This window comes from Parus major, chromosome 8 (genome assembly GCF_001522545.3).
Source record: "Parus major isolate Abel chromosome 8, Parus_major1.1, whole genome shotgun sequence".
NCBI lineage: Eukaryota > Metazoa > Chordata > Aves > Passeriformes > Paridae > Parus > Parus major.
Window position 1 is genome coordinate 27,141,477 of NC_031777.1, and position 25,682 is coordinate 27,167,158.

General features: G+C 47.4%; 1 protein-coding gene across 5 annotated transcripts; it reads right to left on the reverse strand.

Annotated features, from left to right (window-relative positions):
* Positions 1–1,578: 1,578 nt before the first annotated feature.
* FYB2 (FYN binding protein 2) lies at positions 1,579–24,809 on the reverse strand. Of its 5 annotated transcripts, none has more exons than XM_015636499.3 (20): positions 24,705–24,809; positions 20,310–21,024; positions 19,119–19,313; positions 18,080–18,113; positions 15,545–15,633; positions 14,799–14,827; positions 13,653–13,684; positions 12,757–12,841; positions 12,302–12,455; positions 10,353–10,473; positions 10,211–10,254; positions 9,846–9,915; positions 7,967–8,050; positions 6,710–6,738; positions 5,909–5,969; positions 5,308–5,400; positions 3,571–3,655; positions 2,313–2,469; positions 2,171–2,204; positions 1,579–1,726 (listed from the first exon to the last, which is right to left on the reverse strand). In XM_015636499.3, exons 1-20 carry the CDS (start codon positions 24,726–24,728, stop codon positions 1,717–1,719), a joined length of 2,145 nt encoding a protein of 714 aa, XP_015491985.1. In that variant the 5' UTR covers positions 24,729–24,809; the 3' UTR covers positions 1,579–1,716. The 5 variants fall into 5 exon arrangements, 4 of the variants coding, with proteins under 4 accessions (XP_015491985.1, XP_033372233.1, XP_033372234.1 ...); XM_033516342.1 differs by lacking the exon at positions 24,705–24,809 and adding an exon at positions 24,187–24,282 and having other exon boundaries at positions 10,211–10,251; XM_033516343.1 differs by lacking the exon at positions 24,705–24,809 and adding an exon at positions 24,187–24,282 and having other exon boundaries at positions 5,909–5,966.
* Positions 24,810–25,682: the final 873 nt, after the last annotated feature.

A 25,682-nucleotide genomic window follows, 5' to 3' on the forward strand; every position in this document is an offset into this window, starting at 1 on the left:
AGAGTTTGTGTTTGACAGGGATTTGGGGCACAGCCCCACCAGGACCGTGTGTCACCACACGGGGATCGGGTCTGCCACAGGACACGGGGGAGATCCCTACAAAAACCTTCCTCTAAAGTAAGAAAAGATTATTTAATGACTTCCTAGGGTGGCAAAAAAGAACTTGCACGTGTGGCTGAAGTAGGATTTTCCCCCAGTGCTTACAGAGGGGGTGATGGAGAGACTTCCCGAGTCGTGAACGAGCGCTGGCGGGGAGGAGGATGAGGAAGGAGTGGAGGAAGGGGGAGTTTGCTTCAAGGTTTTAATCCTAAACATCACCACGGGGAAAAAACACAAACAAAAACCTGTGGAGAAACCATCTCCAGCACTTCCCTGGGGCTGATTCCCTGCAGAGGGATGGAGGTGAAGGGCACAGAGCACGTCCCAGGCTGTGCCAGAGCCAAACACAGACTCCAGCTCCCCAATCTCTCCCTCTCCACCAGAAAAATCCAAATATTTGGGCTGGCAGGGCTGCAAAGCTGCGCATGCTTACAGGGGAGTGCTTTATTTATTTTTTTTTGCTGCAAGGATGGATGCAGGCCAATGCACTTAATAGTAACCACATGGTAAAATAAATAAGAATGCCTGTATAGACTTAAAAGTAAATGTTAAATATTTGCTCTGGTTTTTTTTTTTTTTTTACTGATGTCTCCTATGCCAGCTTTGAAATGGCCTTGTGGCAAACAGCACTTTTATTTTTCTTAAGCCTGGAACATTTAATAATTTCTAATTAAAACATCTTACATTTTTAGGATATTTATGAGCAAACTGATATGGGTTCCTAAAATGTGCCAAGAAGGGGTAAAAGCTGTACACTACAGTCAGATTTAAGGGTTTATTTTCTTTCAAAGCCACGTAAAAACTTTATCCACATTTTTTTTTCGCTTTTGAAAAGGTATCTACTGAGTACATGGAGGAGAAGCCATGAGCAATTTATATTTCTCTTCCTACATTTAGGAGAATTTTTCTGAAAATAAGTAATAATCCTCCAGGCCCACAGTGGGGAGAGCCCAGCCTGAACACAGGGGCAACTGTTGGGTAATTCCCTGTTGCTGTGAGTCCTTGGGAGCCAGGAGTCAGCTTTTACATATCTGGGATGCCTAAGTTTGCTTAAAAAAATAATTTTTGACTGAATGCTTTATTTACTCTTTTTTAATTATTTTTTTTTCTTTTTTGCAAAGAAATGAGTCAACTTTTCCACTATTTTATATATTTAACATAGCAGGAGTGGTGATACTTCTCCCAATACTTTTAAGAGCAAAACCAGTTCCAACTTCTATGGTTTGCTTTTTAAAGAGCAAATCTTTTGGGGGAACTTGCAATTCTGACAGCAATGAGATTGAGTAACTAAACTGCACTATCCCTACTATATTCCTGAAAATGTAGAAATAATTATGGCTATTTCAGAGCTGACCAACAAGGTACTCAACAAAGCGAGAAATACTGAAAATAACTAATAATCAGTGAAGACATGCTCTAAATGACAGGAAAAAAAAAAAAAGAAAAGAAAAAGAAAGAAGGAAACATCTCTTGCACATGAACAGTGTAAAAAAAAAACCCAGCTTTATTTACATTCCCATCACCACCCCAGAGCTGACCAACGTGGGCTGTCACCGAGGCAGGAAGCACAAAAGAGACCTTCAGGGATGCTCCAGGGGAGAGCAGCTCTCAGGGCAGTTAGTACTGTCTGTCTCAAAGGAAAAAAAAAATAAAAATAATTCCCAGCAAGGGCCACCTGGGTAAGAGGAGGCTCATTTCTATGAATTATGCATGAGCATGCAAGGAAATGCTGCAGCAGGGAATTTAAGGGTGTGTTTTGGCGAGGCACACCGAGTGGCCCATGTTTGCAGCAGATGTGGATTAATATGGCATATCTGAAGGCAAGTCAGGAATCTCCAATTTATACAAGTCATGACTGGACAGGGCTTTTTTTAGCTGCAGTTGGACTGGAAACCTGTCCAGGGGCAGAGCAAAACTGGAAATACTTATTTAATATTTAATGCTGGCTGTTTACATTAACTCCCCCTGCCTTCAGAAGTTTTAAGCACGTTCCTCCAGCTACCTCCACACAGGAGAGAGAGAGAGAGAGAGAGGAAAACATGCATCATAATAAATAAAAATCCGAGTTTACCTGAAGTTCAAGTGCTCCAGCAGAACGTACCCATCTGAGGGAAGAGGAAGAAGGAAGGGAATGAGTGAGATGTGAGCCAAGGCAGGCCGTGCTGTGGTTTGGGGGTTGATTTGTCACCCAGAGCTGGGCTGCAGACACTCACATCTGCCCTGGGCGTTGCGGCAGATGACGGCGTGGCCCTGCACGGCCTCGATGACATCCAGCTGTTCCCCAGCTGTGAGCGGGAGGTCGGCGTGCCGCTGGCTGGCCACCGAGCGGCCAGCGCTGGCCCTGGCCAGCACACGGATCTCCTTGTGGTACTGCAGGACAGGGAGAGGCCTGTGGTTACCCTGCAGCTCGCTGAGGGCAGTGGGAGTTGTGGTCTAAGGCCTGGCATTGGGAAGACTTGGGGATGTTACAGAAAGTTAGTAAATCCCCTCTTTGTAATATGGTAATGACCCCTGCAATTAGCCAATAGCACCTAGCTGTGATGAAGGCAGATGGGAGTAACACAGTGCCCCTAGGTTATAAAATGTTAAATTCCCCTGCAATAAACACCATATTCACCATCCATCACATTGATGCCGTGGATTTGGGCTGAGTGGCCAAAGGGAGCCACCGTGCTGGCTCTGAACCAGGTGTTGGCCTTGCTTGAAAACCAACAAGCGGGGAGGGAGGCACAGAGGAGATTTGGGGATGGGTTGTGAGGTTTTGGGGAGAGGGAGGGAGGGAAACCCCAGCAATGCACCTGGTGAAGGTCCAGATTGGGGGAGAAGGCAACAGCTGGGTGGGACTGGTGCCTTGAAGTGGCTGCCTAAAGCCACTTTATTATATATTATTGTATGTAAATATATGTATATTTATGGGGCAGTCAGAAGCCTCCCAGAGGCTACACCCAGGATGGACAATGCTCACCAGTTTTACAGACAATTATGAGTCTGGTGCATTTAGATATCAGGGGTTAATGCTCCAATTCCAGCTTAGGGTTAGGAAGTCTTTTACCCCCAGTTTGCTCCCCCTCAATTCACTCTTGTTTACACTTCTCAGGGCCTGAGGCAGTGAGGTGTCCTTGGATCTCAGGCCTAGGGGGACTGTTTTGTCTGACCAAAATGTGAAGACTAATGCTTTACATGGAGTTTAGAGTTATTCACTAATGCAGTACAGGATTTGAAAAATTTAAAAGCTAAATCCTAAGGCAGCAGGACAACTTTCCCAGCACAGCTGAGGACCAAGAAGGTTCCACCAGGTGTCTTTTAAGCAAACCACAGAGCTGCTTTTCTCCTCTGGAAACCCCAGATTAGGTGAGAAGGCAACAGGTGAGGGGACAACTCTCCCAGTACAGCTGAGGACCAACAAGATGTGTCTTTTAAACAAGCCACAGAGCTGCTTTCCTCCCCTGACACAGCTAGAAACACACGCACCATGAACGTCTCTCTAAAGAGTTGCTCTTCTTTGTCCATCTTCTTGCCCTTTTCTTCACTGCTCTTCTTGAATTTGAAGATATTTCTGCAGCAAGACACACACACACACATATATGCACTTTTGAGCTCCATTTAAATAACCCCTGGCACATCTGAAATTGCAACCCAGACCCTAATTCCTGCCTTGTCTGCAAGGAACCCTTGGAAAAGCAAAGCACACTGTTCACATCCCTATTTCTCACAAAAGGGCGAATAGACAACTCAAATTGAGTGAGGCACAACTTGAGCCATTTTGTATCTCCATTTAGGATAATTTATTTTTTTTTTTTTTGGTCTGTAAGCAGCGTGGGAACAAATAAACTCTATTGAGTGTTTCAAATCAGCCCCATTTTTATGGAAGTCAACAATTCACTTTTCCCCCAGCAGTTTGTCTCCTTCTGGTGTTATTTATACTCAGAAATAAAGGGTCCCCAGATAACTCTCATCCTGAGTCATTTATGGAAGTGGGGTTTGACACAGCTCTCCAGATTTTCTTTGGGTTTTTTAGCACATGGAGGAGAAAGTCTCCCAAGCAGACATTTATATGGCACTGTGAAGTGGAAAACAAGTTCTTACAACCCACTTAAAGGGACTGGGGCATTCCCTGCATATGGGGATGCCACTCTTTGTGACACACGAAATTACAGCTGTAGCATTCATTTCAAAACTGAGACAGGAAAAAAAACCACCAAACAAAAATCTCCCCCACCCATTTGTAATAAATTATTCATCCTTGGCTCATTTTGATGCACTTAAAGAGGAAAGGAGACAAGAGCTGAAATTAGGGACTTTAAAGCAGTGAAGAGATTCCTCCTTGGGCAGGACTTGTGGTCTCCAAGGGAAAGTTGAAATTGCATGGACTCCCCCATGGTCTGTAAAGTTTTACCTGTGCCTTTGCACAGCACAACCAGTGGTGTTAGAGCAGCCCCATACAGGAGCTCTGTGGTGAGTACCTGAAAAATGGGTCTCTGATTTACATTCAAAGTCACAGGTATTAGGTCATGAAGAGGGTTGTTGTGATGCACATTTTTGTGATCCAAAAGGGAAAGGAAATCTCCCACTTTCATGTGAATTTTTGCAGCACCAGTAACCAAAAAAAATAAAAGAAATTTGCTTTTATGCAGAAATGGCACGGAAAGAATCAATGCAATCAGCCCAAATAATCAATATTCTAAAATACAAGGCCCTTGCCAAAATCATAGAATGGTTTCACCCCCTTGGCATGGCCAGGGACACCTTCCACTATCCCAGGCTGCTCCAAGCCCTGTCCAACCTGGCCTTGGACACTCCCAGGGATCCAGGGGCAGCCACAGCTTCCCTGGGCACCCTGTGCCAGGGCCTGCCCACCCTCACAGGGAATAATTCCTTCCTAAAATCTAATCTAAACCTACTAAGATAGTAACAAGGAGCCAAATATACAGCAAATAACAACTTTTTGTCTCAGCTCAGTGGAAAGTCATGACAAGACTTCAGGATGAGACCTCTGGGTATCCCCCCCTTGCTCTGAGTTCAGACCCAAGAGCTTGTTTCACCCTTGGGATATTTTCTGCAGAGATTCCTGAACTCTGGCTTCAAAGGGAAAGGACCCTGGACTACCAACCAACACAAAATGTCTGTGCAGTCAGGGACATCCTGAAGCCACTCAAGAGACGTGTACAAAAGTCAGACAAAACGGGAACACAGGATGGAAATCAGGACCTTTCCACGTCGTCGACGCTTTTCCTTTTGTCCTTGTACTCCCTCATCACCCGAAGCTTTGGCATGCGGACTTTGTACTTCTCATCCTTCCCTCTGAGAGGAACAGACAGGCAGGAATTCAGGTTTTTCCCAGCAGATTGTGTCCCCTCCCCAGAGCCGTGATTTTTCTCCGTCTCCCCCCACGCCCTGCCCTGAAATGCAAACACTTGCTGTGATTTACACCAGCACGCGCGGCCACCGCAGTCATCTGGCAGCAAGACACCAGGACATGCTGTTCCTATTAAAAGTAATTTTTCTGACAAGGAGCCTGCCAGGATGGGGCTGATAATCAGGTCTGGGAGATGGAGTTTTCCTTCCTTAGGAAAAAGATCTGATTTTTCACGTGTTTCAGGGAGCTGCTCTCTCCTTTCCGCATCGCTGGCGCTAACCGGGTAACGGCGAGGAAATATCCTGCCAAATTCAACACACACAAGGAGGGCACCTGGGCTGCCTCCAGAGGGCTGAATCCCAACCAGATCATGTCCCTCAGTGGCTTACAGCACCAGGCATGGGTTTGTGCCAGGAGGAACATCCCAACCCCAGGACAGGGCACACTCCTCACCTGGTCTCTGCCTGCCCCACCTCGACGTCATCGTACACGTTTTCCTCCTGGCAGACAGCTGCTGTCAATCCAAGTGCAGGACAGAAAATGAGCAGGAGATGTCACTCTGAGCCTGGCACCCCAAATAATCTATTGCAGAGGAAAAAACTGGGCTGCTGCTCGTCACTCAACCCAAAAGGGTTGAGGATATGCAAGAAGAGTCTCAGAGCTGCCAAACACCAGCAAAGGTCCAGCACAGTGAATGATGCTGGGGTTGGTTAGCTGTGTTTTTGGGCAGTTCTCTGCATGGGTTTGGCCATCCAGCTCCGAGGGTGGAGCAGGAGCAGCAGCAAAGCCCCAGCTTTGCTCTGCAGCCAGCCCAGGCAGGGTTCCCAGTACAAGGATTTGGCTGTGTTCACTCCAGCACCTCCTCAAGGTTCGGGCTGTATCCACCCCATTTTCTGACCCTCCAACAATCAGGAATAAAGAGTTTTACAAAAATAAAAAGTTTTGCTAGAGTGCCATGGGCTCACACAGCACTGCCAGCCTGGGAGCAGTGGCTCTGCATGGACTGTTTCACACATTACCTTCCTGGATATATCCAGATCTGCAGGAGGAATGCTCTTCTTTAAAGTAAAACCACCCAAAAATGAGCAAACACCACCCCCCTCCCAAATGGAACAGAAATTTCTATCAGGCCTTCAAAGCTACTGCTACCAAATACATGATTTTGAGAAAGGCACAGTGCACCAAGCTGATTGTACAAAACATTTGCCTCTTCAAACACAAATCCCCAGGAGCCAGCTACAGGTAGGTGCTTACCTAAATTTGGTACTGAAATGGAAACCAGTCTGTGGATAGAAAAAAGGCTTTTAGAAACAAATCTGCACATCAGCAATGCCCCAAAAGCCATGAGGAGCCCCAAAAAGCTGCCTGTGATGCTGCTGAAGTGACAGAGACAAGTTGGGGTGCATGGGCTCCACGGTACCAACAGCATTTCCCAAAATGAAATCCCTTGCTAAATAAGCATTTCCTGACAGCAACAAGAGCCAAGTGTTCATCAGGCAGGAAAGATCTACCCTGCATCCAAAGAACAGCACAAACTCCTGCTGCCTCTCTCAACAGCAAGGGGGGTGCTGGATAGTTGGAATTTTTAGTCAGTAGTAATTCCTTCCTGTAAGCCTGCCAACACCAGGGGGTGTCCAGGAATTCAAAAGTGACAATGTCTGTAGATACTGAAGATGATTTCAGGAGCTTTAAGGGTTCTTTGAGACAAGAGAATGGCACAAAACCTGGCAGGTCATTCCCCATAATGATATTTATATTTGAAGGAGACACTGCAGGGCACCTTGTGTGAAAAGATTTGTAAGGAAAACAAACCTCCCTGACATGAAAGAGGAAAGAGGAAAGGTTTAACCTGGAATTTCCAAACAAATAAGAGAAGGGGGTGTTTTCCTGGAATTCACAGTGCACAGGGTGAGGCACTTGCTGGCAGCAGTGGAGGACAGGTTCTGCAGGTTCTGCACTCTTGAGGAAAAGGCAATTTCCCCAGAAACTTATTGACAGTTTTGGATATTAGAGTACCCAAAAAGGCACTGTAGGAAGTTATGCAATCCTCTCTATCCTGTTAGAATGAAAACTCACTTAAACTTCTTCAGCAGATGCTCTTGCCAGCTTGGCTCTGAATGGGACTTGGAATAAAACCCCACATCAGCAAGGCTGTCCCTAATCCTGGCTCACAGGTCAAGGCAGCAGGTAGCACCTTTCTACATTCCCTTGTGCACCTTGTGTCATGCTGAGGTATCAGAAAGGTACCAAAGGCAGCAGAAAATCTATGAAAACCTGGAAACTGCTGTAAGAACAGTTCCTGGAAATTCCTCCTGCCAGAGATTCTGGAGAAGCTGCACATTGGCCACATCTGCCATAGTAGCTCTTAGTGAGTTGATAGAAGCACTTTTGGCCTAAGTTTCCCCAAAAAAGCTGTATTTCTTACCCCTAGACCTCCTGCTCTCAAATAACTGCCAGGAAGAATGCTCAGGTTTGAAGGGGGAAAGGGTGGGACCACCAACATTTTCCTACCTTAGGCTGTCCTTGAGCCTGAAATGGTTCAGCTTCAACTTTTCTATCTTAAACAGGTTTCCAAATCTCTTTTGTTTTTCTGTTCTGTCCAAAAGAGAAACAGGTTTTAGATGAAAAGAGGCATGAGGTGCAGAAGCAGCCCCAGAGATAATGAGGCAGGGAAGGGAAGGGCAGCAGACCCTGGACCTCAGCTCAGAAGGAGAATTTAAGTGTTAACAGCATCATATGGATGACAAACTCTCTGGAATAAGCACCAGCACAGCAAAAGGTGCTTAATTATTAAGTCCAAGCCGATATCTTTGCTTAGCTTTAAGCTTTTCTGTGTTAATTGAAGTTGTTCTCCTCTGACCCAACAACTAGAGGGTGATCCAGGTTTCCTTGGAGTGAAAATTCCTGGGGAAAGGGCAGCATTACCCAGAAGCATTGCAGTGACCATTAAAGGAGACATCAGGGGCACATTCTGAGCCACCCTCCATCACACATTTCTACTGTGTGTGTCCTTGAGGAGGATGCTCCATGGCACACACTCCTCTCTGGAGTTTACAGAGGGCTGCAAACCTACACTGCAATTTTCTTGTAAAGGATCTGCAAGCAACCAAGATCCTCCCCTGGGGGTCATTACCCCTGCACAAGGACCATTAAAAACCCTTTATGTGCCTCAGCACACTTAATCCTGCACGTGGGATCAATAGAGAGATCACAGAAAGGCTGGTCTGGGGATTAAGAGCCTGACCTCTGAAACCTGTGAATTTGGTCCCAAATGGTCTTGGAATTCCTTTGCAGCCCCAGCAAGATGCACTGCTCCCTTTGTGAATCAGCAAGAGGGTTTAATTTCTGCACCCATGTGCACAGATGTGCTTCCCAGGGGCCAGGGATGCTCAAGATCTGTCTGGGAACATGCTTCCCTCTGGATGGAGAAGCTGGTGCACTCCCCACCACACAACTCAATTTGCAGAGAAATGACACTTCCTTCTTTTAATAACCATCCTGTCACCTCCAGGGGTTCAGCTTTCCCCTTTTCCCTTCCTCTCTGTCACACACAGGCACGTGGAGGCTGGACTGGGATCCAGATGCAGGCCATCCATAAGGGAAAAGCAGATGTGCAGCAACACCTTATTATTCCTCCCACGCTGCTCCTCAGGAGAGAGCCACCAGATGCACCCCAAGCAATTCTGTGCCACACAGGCCTCTCCCAAAGGCTGTCTCAGCTCCTTACAAAGGCAACTTTTTACTGCAGGAGGGTAGGGAGCCACAGAAAACACAACTAAACTTCACATTACACCTCTTAATGCGTTTGGGAAGCTCAGGCAACGCATAAACCCGAGGCTGCAAAACTCATTGGTTTTATAGCACGCCCCGTGGAAGCAAGTATCTTGAGAGGCTGCATAAAAAAAGAGCAGGTTGTAAGTTAGTTACAGCACATCAGGTTCTTCTCCAGCCTTCTGTGATCTCAAATGTGAGCATTTTGTCCTGTTTTATGGGGACAATTTGTCCCTTGAGCACCACCACACAAATAAGGTGCCAATTCTCAGCTACAGCTGAGCAACACTTCTAATCAAGAGAAGGCAAGTGAGACTGTCCTGGGTGCCTGGTGCAGGAGGAGGTCTGGGAGGGCAGTACTTCCAAAGGATGGAGGGTGTTACAGGAAGAAAAATCCCCCACACTGCTTTGGAATTTAATTTTGGTAATGACTTTTTGCTCCCTAAGTGTTAGCCAAAGGGGAAAGAGGGAGGAAGAAGGGAAGAAACCCACCCACACAACAACTTCTCTGCAGTTGAGTCAGGAGGAAAAAAAGAGGCTTCCAGCCAGTACCTGGCATGTGACAGCAAGGCTGAATGGCCAGAATTTCAACATGCAGGCTACAGAAGTTGCAACTTACTCTGGTTTTGCTGGGTTATCACCCCCAATCTCAACATCTTCATATGTTTCCTCGTAGCTGTTTCCTGAAACTTAAAACCAAGGCAAGCCATTGAGACAAGCCCTGCTCAGTAGCAATAAGGTGAGGTTTGCTGGACAAATTGCACCCAGACCTTTCACATTTTACTCTTACAGAGGTTTCAGGGCTGCTCAAATGAATTCCATGCCAGACATGTACACTAGCCCCCATGGGTTCTAATGGGCTTTCAGAGCAGCCCAGTCAGAAGGAGACACTGTAGATGCTGAAAGTGAAGCTGAACCATTCCCAGCATCTCCCAGGGACCAGCCCAAATTAAAAGCAGCTTCTGTTTGAGCTTCCTCACTTACTGCTGTCTGAAGTGAAGGAACTTGAGGCATCTGAGCCGTGGCTGCTGGAAGACACAAGTGTGACATGGGGGTTTGCTGCAGGAGAGATTTGAAAGGACATTTCATAGACACAGGCACTGCAGGAGCCCAGGTCCACACTCACAGTCTGTCCTGCAGCTCCTCAATGTCATCATAGATGTCCTCTGGTGCCTGCAGAGGCTGCCAAAGGTTTTGGTCCAAGGCTGGTCCTGCTGGCCTTGGAGCACCAACAGCCACGCTGTGCCCTGGAAATGAGGAAGGACCTTTGCTTTAGGAGCTTTTCTGAGGAAATTCTCTCAGAGAAGGGACAACTGCTGAGAGGAACACATCAAATAAGAGCCTACAGGTATATTTTCCATTCCAGGAGTCCAGGAAATGCTCTGCTCTGAGACACTTCAAGAAATGAAAGTGAATCATTTTCAAAGATTTCGTCTTTAAAACTTTTAAAAGTCATAAAAATGTTTTATGTTTAGAAAATTTAAAATGTCTGTAGATTCTTTCAGTTGTGGCAGTTCTGACCCAAATCTTCCTCACCTAAGAGCATCCAAAAGATTATTCTTGGATCTCCACAGAAGTGATTGCAGAGAAAGTTTGGCATGGTTGGTGGAAATGTTAGGATCCAAATAATGAACCAGTCTGTTGGAATACACCTGTAAATCAACATCTTGGAAAGGACCCAAGGAGGATGAGCACCCCTGAGATGGATTTCACTGAGGGCTGGAATCAAGCCTGGCAGTTGTGCCTCACGAGGTTAGAAACAGATTATTACTGGAGAACTCTTATGTGGCAATGTTAAAACCTTAATTTGGATTTAAGAGAGTTGGAGCAAGGCAGAAACACAGCCACACAAATAAAAGCAGATAGTGTTTGTAAATGAACAGGGGGAATGTGCAAGGCCAGGTTGGGCAGGGCTTGGAGCAACCTGAGCTAGTGGAAGGTGTCCCTGCCCATGGCAGGGTGAGGAATGAGAGGATCTTTTAGGTTCCTCCAACCCAAACCATTCTGATTCATGCAGCAGATCTTGCTGGAAGTAGGCACCACCTCAATATGGTCCAGCTACAGACCAAAACTCCTGCAGAACATCCAAATTCAGCGAATTAGAAAAGCAGGTATGGGTGGACCAAACAATTCTCCAAATCAGCCTCTGTTGAAGCAGGAGGCTCACCTGGAGTACTTTAAAAAAAAAAAAAAATCCCAGCAGAAATTACCTCCAGCTGTTCAAAGGTCAAGCAAACCAGCAAGATCTTTTACAGAAACAGACACCAACCAAACCAGAAAATTATTATGAGGTGATTTAAAATAATAATAATAATAATAATAAAAAGAGAAATACCTGGGAACCACACCAATAAAAATAACCACAGTCACAGTCAATTTACACTTTCTCCCTCACACCCCTGGGTCTGTCCACAGAGCCCAACAGAGGCACTTTTCTCTCTTTCATCTTTGAAATGCTGCCCTATCACAGCAGTGGTTTGCAGAGCCCTTGCTGGATGCGACCCACGAGCATTTCTGGCTGGAGTTGCAAACCTGTGCTGACAGAGGGGATGTGATTTGGTTTATTTGTGCAGCTGAGGTGCCCAGCAGCAGCTCTGGTCACTGCCTCGGGGTCCCCTGACAGGAGGAGCCCAAAGTCAGCCTGGCACCACGAGGAGGTGGAGCAAGGAGCCATCACCCACTCAGTGAGGGACACAGGGACACTTCAGGCTCTTGTGCTGCTCACACGTATTTCTACCCCAAGCCCTAGCCAGCCCCTTTCCTGAGACTCCATAAATTACAAGGAGCAGAGGAGATGGATTTCAGCTCCCACGGATAAGGGCAATCTGCTAGGAAAACAAACACCTCGGCCCCAGTTACGCAGATGGTTAACCAACTTAGGAAGCTATTTGCACAGCCAAAATAAATGATTCAGACCAGAATACAAACGCTCCTGCAACCTTTTGCCCCGGTTTAACTAAATTGGTTCAAGAGTTGCATCCAAATTTAACGTTATTTCCCATATGGAAGAGACATTTGGGCAGCAGATGGGGCTGGGGACTGAGGAAACACTCAGTGGTGCAATGAGATACTCACAGTGCTCTGCTCTGCCTTTTGCCAGCCCTGGTGGGGTTGGATATGTTGCAGTTTGGGGACTGGTCACATCCTGCTTCCCCTGCAGAACCTTCAGCACACCTCTGCCATCTGCCTTGGCACGGCTGCTGGGAGTCATGTACTCACCTCCACCTGTCTGGGATCAAACACTCAGTGTGGTCACTGCAGTCCTTAGAAACAAATATATCTAATGTGTATTTCCATTCATATCTATGCATCCATAAGAATATGAATGATCTGTGGACTTAAAGCAGTTTCTCACCCTTCTCCATCAACCTTTCAGGCTGAAGCAGTTGAGTGATCAACAAGCAAAATAGAAGGTGGAAACCCCCTGGGATTAAGGGCTTGAGTTTCAACTGTTTCCCAAAGGGAGGGAGGGCAGAAGGAGAAGAGACACCCTATAATAATTATTAAAATTAAACTCAAGGATACAATACCTTGAAAATGTTGTTCTCTTCCAGCTTCGTTCTTTCATGACTTGGTTTTCCCTCTTTTTCATCCTCTATTAGAGCTCTTTCTGGGCTGAAGTGTTCAGAAATGAGAGAGATCTCAGCACACAGACACTTCAGCAAAGTCACAAACACACTGCCTTATGACAGTGCCCAAATAAATAGCTCATTTTCCCTCTGAATGAGGGAGATGCCCAAATGACCACCAGCAAAGTAAGGGCAAATCTAAACCCAAAGGCCAGTGATCACTCAAGGATACTGCAAATCATTCTTGGGAGAGAGACTAATTAATATGATTACTTCCTCATAGCAGGGAAGGACAAAATAGATCCATTTGTGGTGGCACCTGGATCACACAACGTGCCTCTCACCACACTGTACTGAGATTTAGGGAAGAAGAAACAGCAACAGGATGAAGGACTTGTTATCTTTATTTCCCAACCTCACAACAGTTCCCAGGAAAGTGACCCCTTTTTATCACAGAACTCTTCTATCACCACCAAAAAACCCAGCCTTCGGACAGTGACCATAAATACACACCACAAGGAGCTCAAAGTGTGACATTTGTAGGGTGAAATTCAGAATGGACCTTTCCTTGGACTTAGAACCAGGTGCCCCAGTTTGAGAGCCTCATAACTCTCCCCCTTTACACTGTTCAGGTTTCAGTAGGAATGGACAGAGTAATTCTTCACAATCTCCCCTCCAGATATGCTTTAGAATGAAAACAATCTTAGAAACCATGAGTGCTGGCACAGAAAAACATCATCTACTCTGTCTTGGTCATATGAAATTTATTTCTATTTACTGAGTGTTACAATATTCAATTCCTAACCCAAATCAGTTGTGGGGCTAGAAGAAGTTTGAGAGAGAGGAAAGGAAATTACCTGGATTTGGCAAACGGAAAAATCTTCTGTTTCTAGAATAAAGAAGAGGAAAGCCTTCAGCCACTGTGCTTTTCTCAGCAGTCAAGCTTTCATACAAGGCCTCAGCTGTCAACCAGCATTTAAAGAAATATTTCTTTAGAAAGCCCAGAAGTATTTTATGTTTGGAATAGTCATCAGACAAGGATATTTCATCTACTTTGCAGGACAGGGAATACACACACTGACAAACTATCCAGGGATAATAAAACAGTGCTAGGGTTGGACCAATGAGGCCACTGGTCAGCATGGAAGCTATTACAGAAAGGAGAGCTTGCAGAGGAGGAGGAGGAAGTTTTTTAAATTTAAATAAAGATTTCCCAGCCTGCCATAAAATGAGACTCCAGCCAAGCCAGAGAACCTCTCTGCAAATCACACAGAGATAGAGAGCTGTGCTGTTTCCCAGGCAGCTTGATGGCTTTGCAAGACAAGACTTGACAGTGGAGTTTGACATTTCACAAGGGGTATTTTCCCCTGTTTCAGCAGAGCTGATAGCCAGGACATGGACATCTCCTGGCACGAGGTGCTGTGTGCCCTCAGCTGAGCCCAGCCAAGCAGGGCTTCCCTGGGGACCCCAATTCCTGCCTTCCCTGCAGGATGTGCCCCCTGTCACCCTCTGCAGCCAGGGGGAGGTGAGAAAAGTCAGCAGAGATATCCCTGCAGCAGGGGATGAAGCCCCTACAGCTGTTCCCACCACACTTGTCCTTACTTACGAACCCCAAGTGTGCTGCCAAGCCAAGCAGCCTGGCTCAATTCTGCTTTCACATCCTCACAGAAGAATTACCAGCACCAGCTCACCCTTGGCAGGAAATTCCAGAACATTCCAGTGCATTTTTTTTTTTTTTCTCCAAAAAATTCACGTTCTGGATATTGCTGATTAACACTTGGTCTACCACCAACATTTATCCAGCTGGTGTTATCACTTCCTCACATTTCTGCAGTGGAAGTCAAGGCTACTGACTCTTCCCACTGGGATGTTTGGGGATCTCATCAGTCTTTGTGTCCCCTCTGCAATTTCTTATTTAATTTTTGAGAGTCTTCACAGACAACACACAGAGAAATTCTTGGCAGGTAAGAAACACAGATATTAGAAGTTTTGAAGACACTTACCCTGTGTTTTTGAGGCTCTGCCTTGGGTACTAGGGAAGATATTTATGAACAGATATTAATTTTTAGTCACTGTTAAAGTCACTGCACTTGAAGGTGCAAAACTCAGCTTCATGGGATGCTCAGCATGCAGGCACACGTTCAGCATGGACATTCAGCATGTCCTGCAGCTCCTTCCCTCTGCTCCTTGAGCATTGGTTCACATGCAGGGGGCTGCAGCTCCAAGCCTCACTGGCCACAATTTCAGAGCTCCATGAAATCCCAGGGGGCTGAGGCAGTCCCCCCCAAGGGTTCCTTTCCCACTGGGAGACAAAATCAGTGCATTTTGCAGAAATAACCTCCCCAAAAGCGGAGCAGTGCCATCTTTGGTAGAGATAATTATACTGGGAAAAAATATTGATGGACCTGGAAAAGTCTTGTAGTCTGTGCCTTTCTGCTCCCAAGGAGATGCTGAGGTTTGCCTCACTATCTTCTTTTTATTCTCCTCTGCATGGGCAATGTCTTATGATATTCCCCACTGAGTTTTACTATAAGCATCATTTTATCCCCAAAATTTTAACTTTTTTTGTCATTGCCCCAGAGTCCTCACACTGCACAGAGGGACAGGACAGTGATCCTTGTTCTCCCAGACCACTGTGCAGCTGCTCTTCTCAACTACTCTCAACAAGAAACTGTATTATTTCCTATTTTAAAGGCTCATTTTCCCAGCTAGCACATAGTTCACCTCACAGTCCTGCCTTTCAAAGTACCTTCAATGACACACAAGGTTGTGGTGTCCCCAGACTGATTCAGGTACATCGGGGTTTCTTCATAATTATTCTGCTCTTCAAGCTGAGCACTGAGAAGATGAAAAAGAGAGAAAAGATTTTTATTTTTTTTCCTGTCCCTTTTAGTGCTATGAAAAAAAAAATATTCATCTTAAGGACAAGGAAATCAAGGGCTTTGATAGTGAGGCCTACAAAAAAAAAAAAAGCAAAGTGTAATCAGGAATTCCTCGGAGGAAGAGGAGACCTTTGGCAGATGCAGGGCTCAGCTGAACCTTCCTCCCAAATCCACGCTCCCACTGCTTGTCCTTTGGGAGGCCAGGCTGCATTTAGAGGGCTCAAACACATCAGATTTCCTACCAGGGTTAGAGTCTCCTGCCTACAGCAATCCCTCAAGTAGAAACAGAACAAAATAATAAACCAAAATAAAAAACCCCAAACCCCATAAGGAAATAGGAGCGCAGCGTTTTCCAAGGTGATCACTCTACTCTGGTGCTTTGAAATTGATAACAATTCCCAGTTGCACTGTTTGGCACGTGGCTTCTGGTGGAAGGGAGCAAAAGGGAAGGCAGAGGAAGCAGAGGGGATGTTTAAAGGTCCTGAGCTTGTCCAGCCACCCATTCCATGCCAACACCACGAGCAGCACGTCCCAGCTGCAGGAGGAGGGAAAGCACCTCCAGCTCTGACCTCCCCAGCCCAGGGCACATCTCCCCTTTCTCCTCTTTCCTTCCCTCCTCCAGAAATTCACATTTGTGTCATCTGGGAGTAGGTGCAGGGGGAAAAGCCAGCGTTCCTGGAGAATCCACCAGCCTTCCCCTCCGCCCACAGTGCTGGGGTTTGGCATTTTAGGAACGCGCCAGGAAGCAGCAAACGCACAAGACACGGCTTGTAACACCCATGGGGGACAGGGGAAGGTGGGGAAAGAGCACCAGGAAGAATTCTAGCAGGAACTTCTATCTGCAAGTCTGTAAAAACCCTCAGGGAGGGCGAGTTTCCCCTGGAATCACCCCTCTGTCACAGCTCAGCTTCAACAGAGAAAGGACCAAGGGCAAACCAGGACACGAGGAACATGAAACTCAAGAGATCAGAGAAAGGAACAGCCCCTAAAGGGAAGCAGAAGGCTGAGCTGATAGCAGGGGCTGTCCCAGCCCCCTGGTGTCCCCTGCAGCCCCCCAGCACTGCGTGTTTATCCTCACAAGCAACCACGGCTCAAGAACAGCCAGCACAAAAAACTGTCCCAGGGTCTCTAAGAGACCAGAATTCATTCCAGGTGAGGCTCCCAGGAGGGGAATTCCTGTCCCCAAACTGCTGTTATTTTGCTTTTATGCCAGAGTTCTTGAATTAATTTCCCCCGTTATCACACAGTTAATATTTAACAAGTGACCTACTGTGAAGACCATATCACAAGTGTTGGGGTGAGACAGCTAATCCTGCTGCATGACATTGCTAGAACAGCTTCTTGCAGTGCAGAACAGCCTTGGAGGAGGTCATTTTTCGACCAGCTCTCTTCTGACAAGTACAGGTGAAAAGTTAACACCAGCCCACGCTGCCAGGAGTGCCCCATGATGTCAAGAACAATTTGCTGTCAATAGCTGGAGGAGTTGTTTGGGCACAGAAAGTATTTTAAGAATTCCCCTCTCTTTGCTTTGGTTCAGCTGTTCCATTTCCCCTTTTCACAACTACAACAAAACATGTGTATGAATATTTTCCTCCACTTTAGCTGCTCTTGTACAAAAGCCAGGCTGCTGCACAGCCACTCTGACAAGTCAGAGACCAGAAAAAGCCAGGATCTCCCTGCATACAAAAGAATTGTTGTCTGCAAGCTTTTTGAGCTGTTTCAGACAAACTCAAGTGATTTTGGGCCACCACTGGATAAAAACCTCACTTCAGCATGGGATGGTGAGTGAAGGCAGTGGCTCCTGTGCCCTGGTTGTGCTGGCTGCACAAACACAGGATCACAGAATCGTGCAGGAATACAAATTCCTTTGCTGCTGGCAAAGAAACCCCCAACACCTGCTGGCTATGCCAGGGCTTTGTTTCAGCAACAGCTTTCAAAAGCATTTCTTTTCTAAAAACACAAAACTTGAGTACACAGCAAACAGGAAGCAAAAAAACCACACAGGGGGTGATGATGGTGCAACTAAAACAATGGCAGCTAAACCAGACCCAAAGACACGTGGAAATGGTTCTCCATGAGGCTTTAAGAGCCCACAAGAGAAAAGAGGGGTGAAGCTTTCTCCATTAGGAGAGGGTCATCCCAGCCAGCTTTGAGCTTGCCATGTAGGCTCACACAGAGTCCTAGAATGGGTTGGGTTGGAAGGAGCTTTAAAGATGATCCAGTTCCAAACCCTCCCTCTCCCACCAGGTTGCTCAGGATCCCATCCAACCTGGCCTTGCACACTTCCTTGAACACCCCCTGGAGCAAGCTGCTGCCCCCAGGAGTGGGACATTCCCTCCAGAACAGGGAAATGGGATGTTCCCATCACCTGTGAGCCACACCTTGCCTCTCCCCAGGCTCACCTTTCAGGGGTCAGGTAATCCTCCTCTCCAGCAGCTGCACACAAAGACACACAGGATTAGTGCTGGAAGGCAAGCCCATGTCCCACAGAGCACAGGGGAGGTGTGACAGGGACAGCCCTTCCTCGTGGCCCCCTCAATGTCATTATTATTTCACATTTCCAGACAACAACCTCAGGCTTTCTAGAGGCAGATAATATTGGGAGGGCATGGAAATGATGGCATATAAATGTAGCTAGTTCCTCCCATCAAATTAATATATTTAGAAAAGACAAGCAGGCTAGAAAAGAGTTTCAGTGAAAAATTCTCTTTTCTTCCCATTCTTATCAAAGCCAGGGCATGCCAATATGCACTGGCACTGTAAAGCCAAAAAGAGATTTTAGCAGAGCCCTTCTTACAAAAGCAGCTCCCTTTGAATTCATCAAAAGTTGTGCCTAAAGATCTGGCTATAATTAAGGCTGTATCTATAAAGAAACACCACTTAGCAGCTTAATAAGTGGTCCAGAATATTCTATTATGGAACATCAAGAGGGTTTTATTATGGGAATCTGAACTTTTGCATTTCTTGATGTCGGAACACTTAACGACGTTGCCCTCTGTTGTATTTAAAGCAGAGGTGGGGGGGGATTAGCAGACTATTTTCTAACAATTTTATTGTGCCTTCCCACAGTTGTGTGCTCCAGAGTCGAGGCATTTCCCATTGAAGAGGAGTGATAAAGACCAGCTCAGCTCACAGGCAGCTGCTGCTGCTTTACAGCCAGCTGTAAACTGCTCTCAGCACGCTGCAGTTGGGAGGGAAGCGGGTTTCTGAGCATGGGATGGAGTCCAGCCTGGAAAACCAGATCCCTTTCCCAGATTAAGAGCAAAAATCGGCCCCACTGAAACTGCTGGGCTCCTATTAATATTTGAGGAAGGAGTTATAAACAAGTAACAACGATTTCTGCGTGCTGGAAATCGCAGCCTTACAGATGTCAATAAACCGCACACTTTAATTCGTTTTCTGTAGAACAGATCTGGGGGGAAAAGACTAAATATCTCTTACTTGTTTCATTTCCTCTGTGGACCAAAGGCACTGTGCTTTGGAAAGCACTGAGATCAACCTTTGGGGGTCTTGGAGGCTTCCCAGGGGCAGGACCCAGGGATTCAGCTGAGGGGAGAGGTTTAATCCTTGGCCACTTGCTCCCAGGGCTGTAAGACCATTTTCCTGCTCCAGGCTGGCAGAAGGGAAGTTCTGATTCTGCTCCAGAGAAGCACAAGGACAGGCAGCAATTAGCCCTGATTTAAGCAAGAATCCAGGTAGGATAATTAGTTGTTATATTGACATTTCTAACCAGCTCTGCCTCCTCCCAGTTTCAGTGTCCCCATCACATAGCGGGTCTCTCACCTCGCTACCAGAACAGCAGAACAAATGGAAATGAAATGGGAATGGAAATGTCCATTTTCACTGATTTTTACCACTTGAACAGTGTTGGGGTGTCAGCTTTCAACAGCTCCATTCCTCTGGATTATAAAATACCAGCCCAATTTTCTGTGCTTGTAACAGTTTAATCTGCCAGGACTTAGGGCCGTGGCTGTTTGCAGTGCTCAGTCCAGGTGAGGAGGCTTTCCGTGGCAAACAAAGATTTCAGTCTTTGTTTAAAAGACTTTACAACACTGAAAACAAAGGTTTTCAGTGCCCCATCACCCAGTCACGTCAGCAAGAGGAGCTGCACGGCCTCTGAGTTTCTCAGCATCGGTTTCTCTAAGAAATATCTTCTCAGATCTTAAATATGACCTTTTGCAAAGCTGGGAGAGTGCAAGGGAGGGGGGGAATTCAGGTTTAAGCTCTTTTAATTGGAATTAAACTGTCTCTGCAGACCAGCCAAGCCTTTTACATCAGTGTGAAGTCCCATTTGCAAACAGCCAAATCACACCAAAACTAAGACAGTCTCCTGTCCTCAGTTTCCATTCTACTCTCAAAACCTGGGCAATTTCTTAGAGCAAATATTTTAAATAATTTGTTGGATATGGGGAATGCTCCCCTTACTCAAGTGAAACAACAGTTTGAGACCCATTTCTTGCCTCCAGGACCTCCAGGACAAGAGCAGAGCAATCCAATGGGCCAGTTTGGCCTCTTGCTTGAGGGTCCCAACCCTCAGCAGCTTTTCTCTCCTGCTGCTGTATCCTGCACTTCCAGATCACCTATATACTGCTGTATTTACATATTCAGTGTAAAGAACACCCCTCACCATACCTTTCTGGAGCTGAGGTGGCTCTCTTGGTGCGCGATAACCCGGCTGGCAGCACGCAGATGCCACCACACCCTCAGCACCTGCTCCATCAGAGCTGCTGTGTCCTCTGGCAGCCCGAGGAAGAGCTATCCCACTGCCATGCAGAGCATCCTTCCTCTGGGCACGCCAGGCCAGCACAGGGGAGCTCCCAGAGCCTGGCATCCCATCACTGCCTGGCTCAGCAGGAGCTGAGTTTGCTGCCCGCCGGGTTGGGACTCTTGGGCTGGTTTTCTCCTTGCGGGATAAAGTCTCTTCCCAGATCTGTAGCACGTGCTGGAAAGAATCCAGGAGCTGAGGGTCCTCTGGAGTTGTTTGGCTTGATCCTTGCTGCTCAGTGCCACAGGACAGCAGAGGCTTTTCTGAGCTGCTCTTGGGAGGACTCAGCCCTTTCCCCGAGGTGCTGCCCTCGTGCTCTTTGCTGTGCCCCTTCCGCTCCCTGTAACCCCGAGGCCGGGCCAAGGGGTCGTGCTGGGTGAGCACAGGGGGCTGGGAGGTGGGATGGGCAGCCTTGGACACTTTCACCTCTCTCTTAGTCAGGGGCAGAGGGCTGGAGGTGGTGTTCCCTGCAGAGCCAGGCTTGGGGGCCATCTCCATGGGAGGTTTCTGCCCCAGCTTGGTGGCCAAGTTGGAGTCATTCTGAAATTTTGCTCGGAGGGCTTTGAAATCAGTCACACCTTCCTGGGTGAGGGGAGAGAGGAGAGCACAGAACAGCTGCTTACAGAGGTGGAAACAGGCAATTTAAACAATCATACTGTTTTCAGAGAGAAACAGGCTGCACACTCAACCTTGGTCACCAAGGATGGGGTGATCCTGGTGAAAATTTGAAAGCAGTGGAAGAGAATCTGCTCCTTCAAAGGATGCTCCAAAGGCTCACAAATCACTTCTGGTGAAGACAAAAGGGCTGAAAACAGGGGGAAATGCAGCAGTACAGCACAGAAACCAAGCAAGACCAGAGTGGCCGGGGGAAATGCCTCCTTCTCCCACTGTCACCGAGGGATGGAGAATTTCCCTCGGGAGGATCTGGCAAAGACTGGATTCAGTGTTATGGCTTTCCTGGCAGAGGTGCTGCAATGCTGTTTATGCACCTGCTGGGTGTGAAAGCTGCACTTTATTTTCAGTACACAAGCACCAAACAGGGGAGGGGCCAGTGCTGCTCCAGAGATGCCCAGCCCATCCCCATCCTCCTTGAGAAAACTCCACCAGGATAAGTGAAGCAATAAATATCCTCCTTGGTGCTGCACTCCTAATGAACCCTGGGACAAAATTCTCTTCCCTCCAAGGTGCTGGTTCAGCTCAGGGTCCCTAAGGCTCTTTGGATTCTTCTCCCCTTGCCTTTAAGACCACTCCAGGAAGCAGAGCACACACAGCCCAAACACAGAGACATCAAGAGCATCTCCCAGTGCAGGTGATGGATACTGGCCATGGCACTCAATTCCTCTCCCACACAGGCACCAGACCTCAGGTTCTTGAAGAAAAGGAGCAAATCAGTGGCAGTGCAGTTTAAAAGGGCACTTAAAGAACATTTTGTTTCAGTCCCTCACTCTGAAAAGGGACCACAATTTTTGCCTGCAGTGCCATGGTTTAAATTCAGCCCTGAACTGAACTAGGGAGAAAATATGAAGAAAAATTTATGAGCTACTTAAGTCCTTGAACTGCTCTATAACTTTTTATATGCCATGATTACATTAGGTGCTCTGCTCTGGCAGCTTAGTTCAGCACAAGGCTTCACGAGAACCTGTCTAATGAGGAAATTGGAAAAAATTATCTAGGACAGAACTTGGTTATTCTGAAAAAAGCCCCAGCCTTAAGTGTTAAGACAGAGCAGATGAATAGCATACTGAGGTTTTATTGCATTTAATTGCACGATTTATTAAACACTGACAATTTCTCTTGAATAACCCCTTTCACTGACTTTATTACTTTCACAGGGTAGTACATGATGTAAAGAAGCAGCCCTTGGGGGAGAGGTTTGAATTGCTCCAATTATATTTCATATTAGTGGTCAGCAGCCTGATGCTGTGTGAGCTGCCCAGACAGGCTAATCTAGCAGTGAGCCACGGATCAGAAGCTTCCAGAGGCACACTGAGGATAAATCAGATTTTGGGGGAAAAAAAATGGAATTTAAAAAATAATCCTGCATGCACCCGATCCCTGCAGTGATGCCAGACAGGAAATAAAGCAGTGAGGTGCCCTAATGCAGCTGCAGGGAGCTGCTGTTGCATGTCCTGCAGCACTGCTTGAAGAGTTCAGTGCTGTTTACCTCCCCTTGCTGGTTTTCTTTATTGGAGCAAACTGTTCCTCATCAGAGCCCTCAGAGACAAAGAAGAGAGAAAGGAAAAGGTACCTGCTTGTCTCAGTGTGCCCCAGGTGAGGCAGACAGGGGGTTTTTAGTCAGGCCTTTCCCTGGCACTGGCTGTGACAGAAATGGGCTGTGACAGTCAGGAGCTTGGCACTAAGTTTAATTGAAGTGGGATGGACATGAGCTGGCCTTTCCCCCCTCAAACTGTTATTCTTCTTGCCTTGAAACAACTGATCTGCCTAATTAAGAGGGAGATTACCTCAGTGCAGTCTCAGTAGGATATGGTTCCCCCAGAGTGCAGCCTGATGGGATGCTCATGGGAAGGAGGGACAAGTACAGAGGGACAAATACAGAGAACTGCTGGGGTGGAAGGGGTTAAACTGCACCCCATGGCCACCTCCTGCACACCCACACCCAGCTGGGCAATCCATCCCTCCCCAAAAGCTCCTGCAAATGCTGTTTCCTTGCACAGGGCCGAGCTTAGCCAGACCCTCCAAGGCGCAGTGAGTTCTCCCTGTCTCTGCAGGGATGATTCTCCATCCGAGCTGGGACTGTTTCAAACCACAAACCCATCTCAGCAGCTCTCCTGTTCCATCCATGCACTTTCAGCTGGCCCAGGGAGATGCTCAGATTAAACACAGTGCTGGGCAGGTCACAGGCAGGACACACGTGGAGTCCCAGGAGCCCAGGGAGGGCTCAGCTCCCCTGAAAAATCAGAGCAGCTGACAAGCAGAATACCCTCACACATTTAAAGGCCTGTCAAAAGCTCACAATGTGTATTACAGCTACATCTGGCCAAATAATTGACTGTGAATAATACTACATTTGGCAAAAGCCCACGCAAGATGAGAGAGTAAGAGAGAAAAAAGGAAACAAACTTCCACCGGCCGGAAAGCTGTGAGCATTAAGGAGTCAGGGGACAGAAGCATTATGGAGTCAGGGGGCAGAAAAACTTTCCATATTTTCTCTCTATAAATAAAATGTTCTTCTAACATCAAGATCAGTCTAGGAAGCAGATCTTAAGCCTATGATAAGGGTGCCTTTAGAAGGAGCCCCAGCAGGAGGTGTGTGCTGATACCTTGGACTAGCCAAAAGGAAGCTGAATTACAGAATCCCAGAATGGTTTGGATTGCAAAGGACTTTAAAGAACCTTTAAAGGGTTCCAACCCCCTTCCAGGAGCAGGGACATTGACCAGGATGCTCACAGCCCCATCCAATCTGGCCTTGGACACTTACAGGGGTGGGGCAGCCTCAACTTCTGTGGTCAATCTGTGCCAGGGTCTCCCCACCCTCTAAGTGAAGAATTTCTCCCTAATATCTGATCTAACCCTGCCCTCTTTGTTTGAAGCCATTTCTCCTAATCCTGTCATTCCAGGGCTCTGTCAAAAGTCTCTTTCAAGCTCCCCTGTAGCTCCTTCAGGTACTGAAATGCTGCAATAAGGTTACTCCAAAGCTTTCTCAATTAATTCACTAAATCGAACTAATTGTCATTAGTTTCCTGAAGCTGCTTTTCTAAAACGAATCAACACAGGAAAACAAACCCCATTCAAGACGTGGCACGCCGGACAGCCGAGAGGAAGCACTGCCTGTTCCCCTCCTGGAATTTTTCTGCTTGACTCCATTCTTTATCTTGATTCCCAAGGGAGCTGTGGTGGGTAAATGTTTAATCTGTGCTGCCCTCTGCCCTGGCGTGGGACTGCTGGAGCCCAGCCCAGGCACCCCGGGCAGGCTGCAGATACCGACTCATTAACCCGGCTTCTCCCAGAATAAGTAAAAAAACCCCATCTTTACTTCTTGATAAGACAAGAGGCACAACTGCAGCTGGTGTCAGAGTGAGAGGGGAAGAAAGCAGGCTCTGGGAGCCCCTGTTTTGGGGCAGCAAAGCAGAATTTGTGCGGTCAGCAGAGAGCAGGAGCGGCGATGAGAGCGCAAACCTCACTCCAGGGATAAACTACAGCGAGCACTCCCTGGAGAGAACAGCCCCGAAACAGCAGCAGAAAACCAAGCAGAAATCCTTCCCCAGGGCCAGGAGCAGAAGAAAGAGATCCCCAGCAGTTACCAGCTCCATCCCTCGCTGCTCCATGTTCAGCCCCGCATGTTCCGTGTGCTGCTCTGGCTGCCCTGCAGCTCCGAGCCTGAACACACCTGGCTGGGGCTGGCTCTGCCCCCGGGGCGGGGAGAGCCTCACCTGGGCAGGGCTGAGCCTGAACCACGAATGGCAGCAGGGATGGGAAAGGCATGGGAAAGGCGTGGGAAAGGGATTGGAAAGGGATTGGAAAGGGATGGGAAAGGCATGGGAAAGGGATTGGAGAAGGACGGGAAAGGGACGGGAAAGGGACGGGAAAGGGACGGGAAAGGGACGGGAGAGGGATGGGAGGGGGATGGGAAAGGGATTGGAAAAGGACGGGGAAAGGGATGGGAAAGGGACGGGAAAGGGACAGGAAAGGGATGGGAAAAAGGGATGGGAAAGGGAGAGATCAGGTTTGCTTGGCTTTTCCAGGGAAAGAATGGCACCTGCATGGGTGCCCTGGCAGCACCGTGTGTGTCCATGGGATGTCCACAGCCGTGGAAGGTCATGGAATTTTGGAGTGGTGTAGGTAAGAAGGGATTGTAAAATCGTCCAGTTCCAATCCCCCCACAGCACGCTCTGATCTGGGGGAGGAAAAATTGAGGAGAGAGGATGTCCAGCAGTAATTCTGACCCCAGATTTTAGGTCTCCCCATAGGTGTCACCCACCCTTCTGTACCAACCCAGCCTGCACCACGCTCTTCCTCACAGCGATGCCAGACACCTCGGAGTGATTAAACCAGACATTTCCCCGGGGGAACCAAGTGTTTCCTTCATCTCTGGACAGCAGGGCCCAGCAAAACCAGCCTTCCCTGCTGCAGCTCACACACACTCCCTGGTGAAGCAGCTCCTCTCCACGGAGAGCTGTTCCTCAGGGTCCTAAGGAACAGCTAAATTAGGGCAAACAAGACTTCTCCTATCACTGGGTATTTCTGCCCTGGAGAACAGGCTGAAAGTATCTGTCCAAACA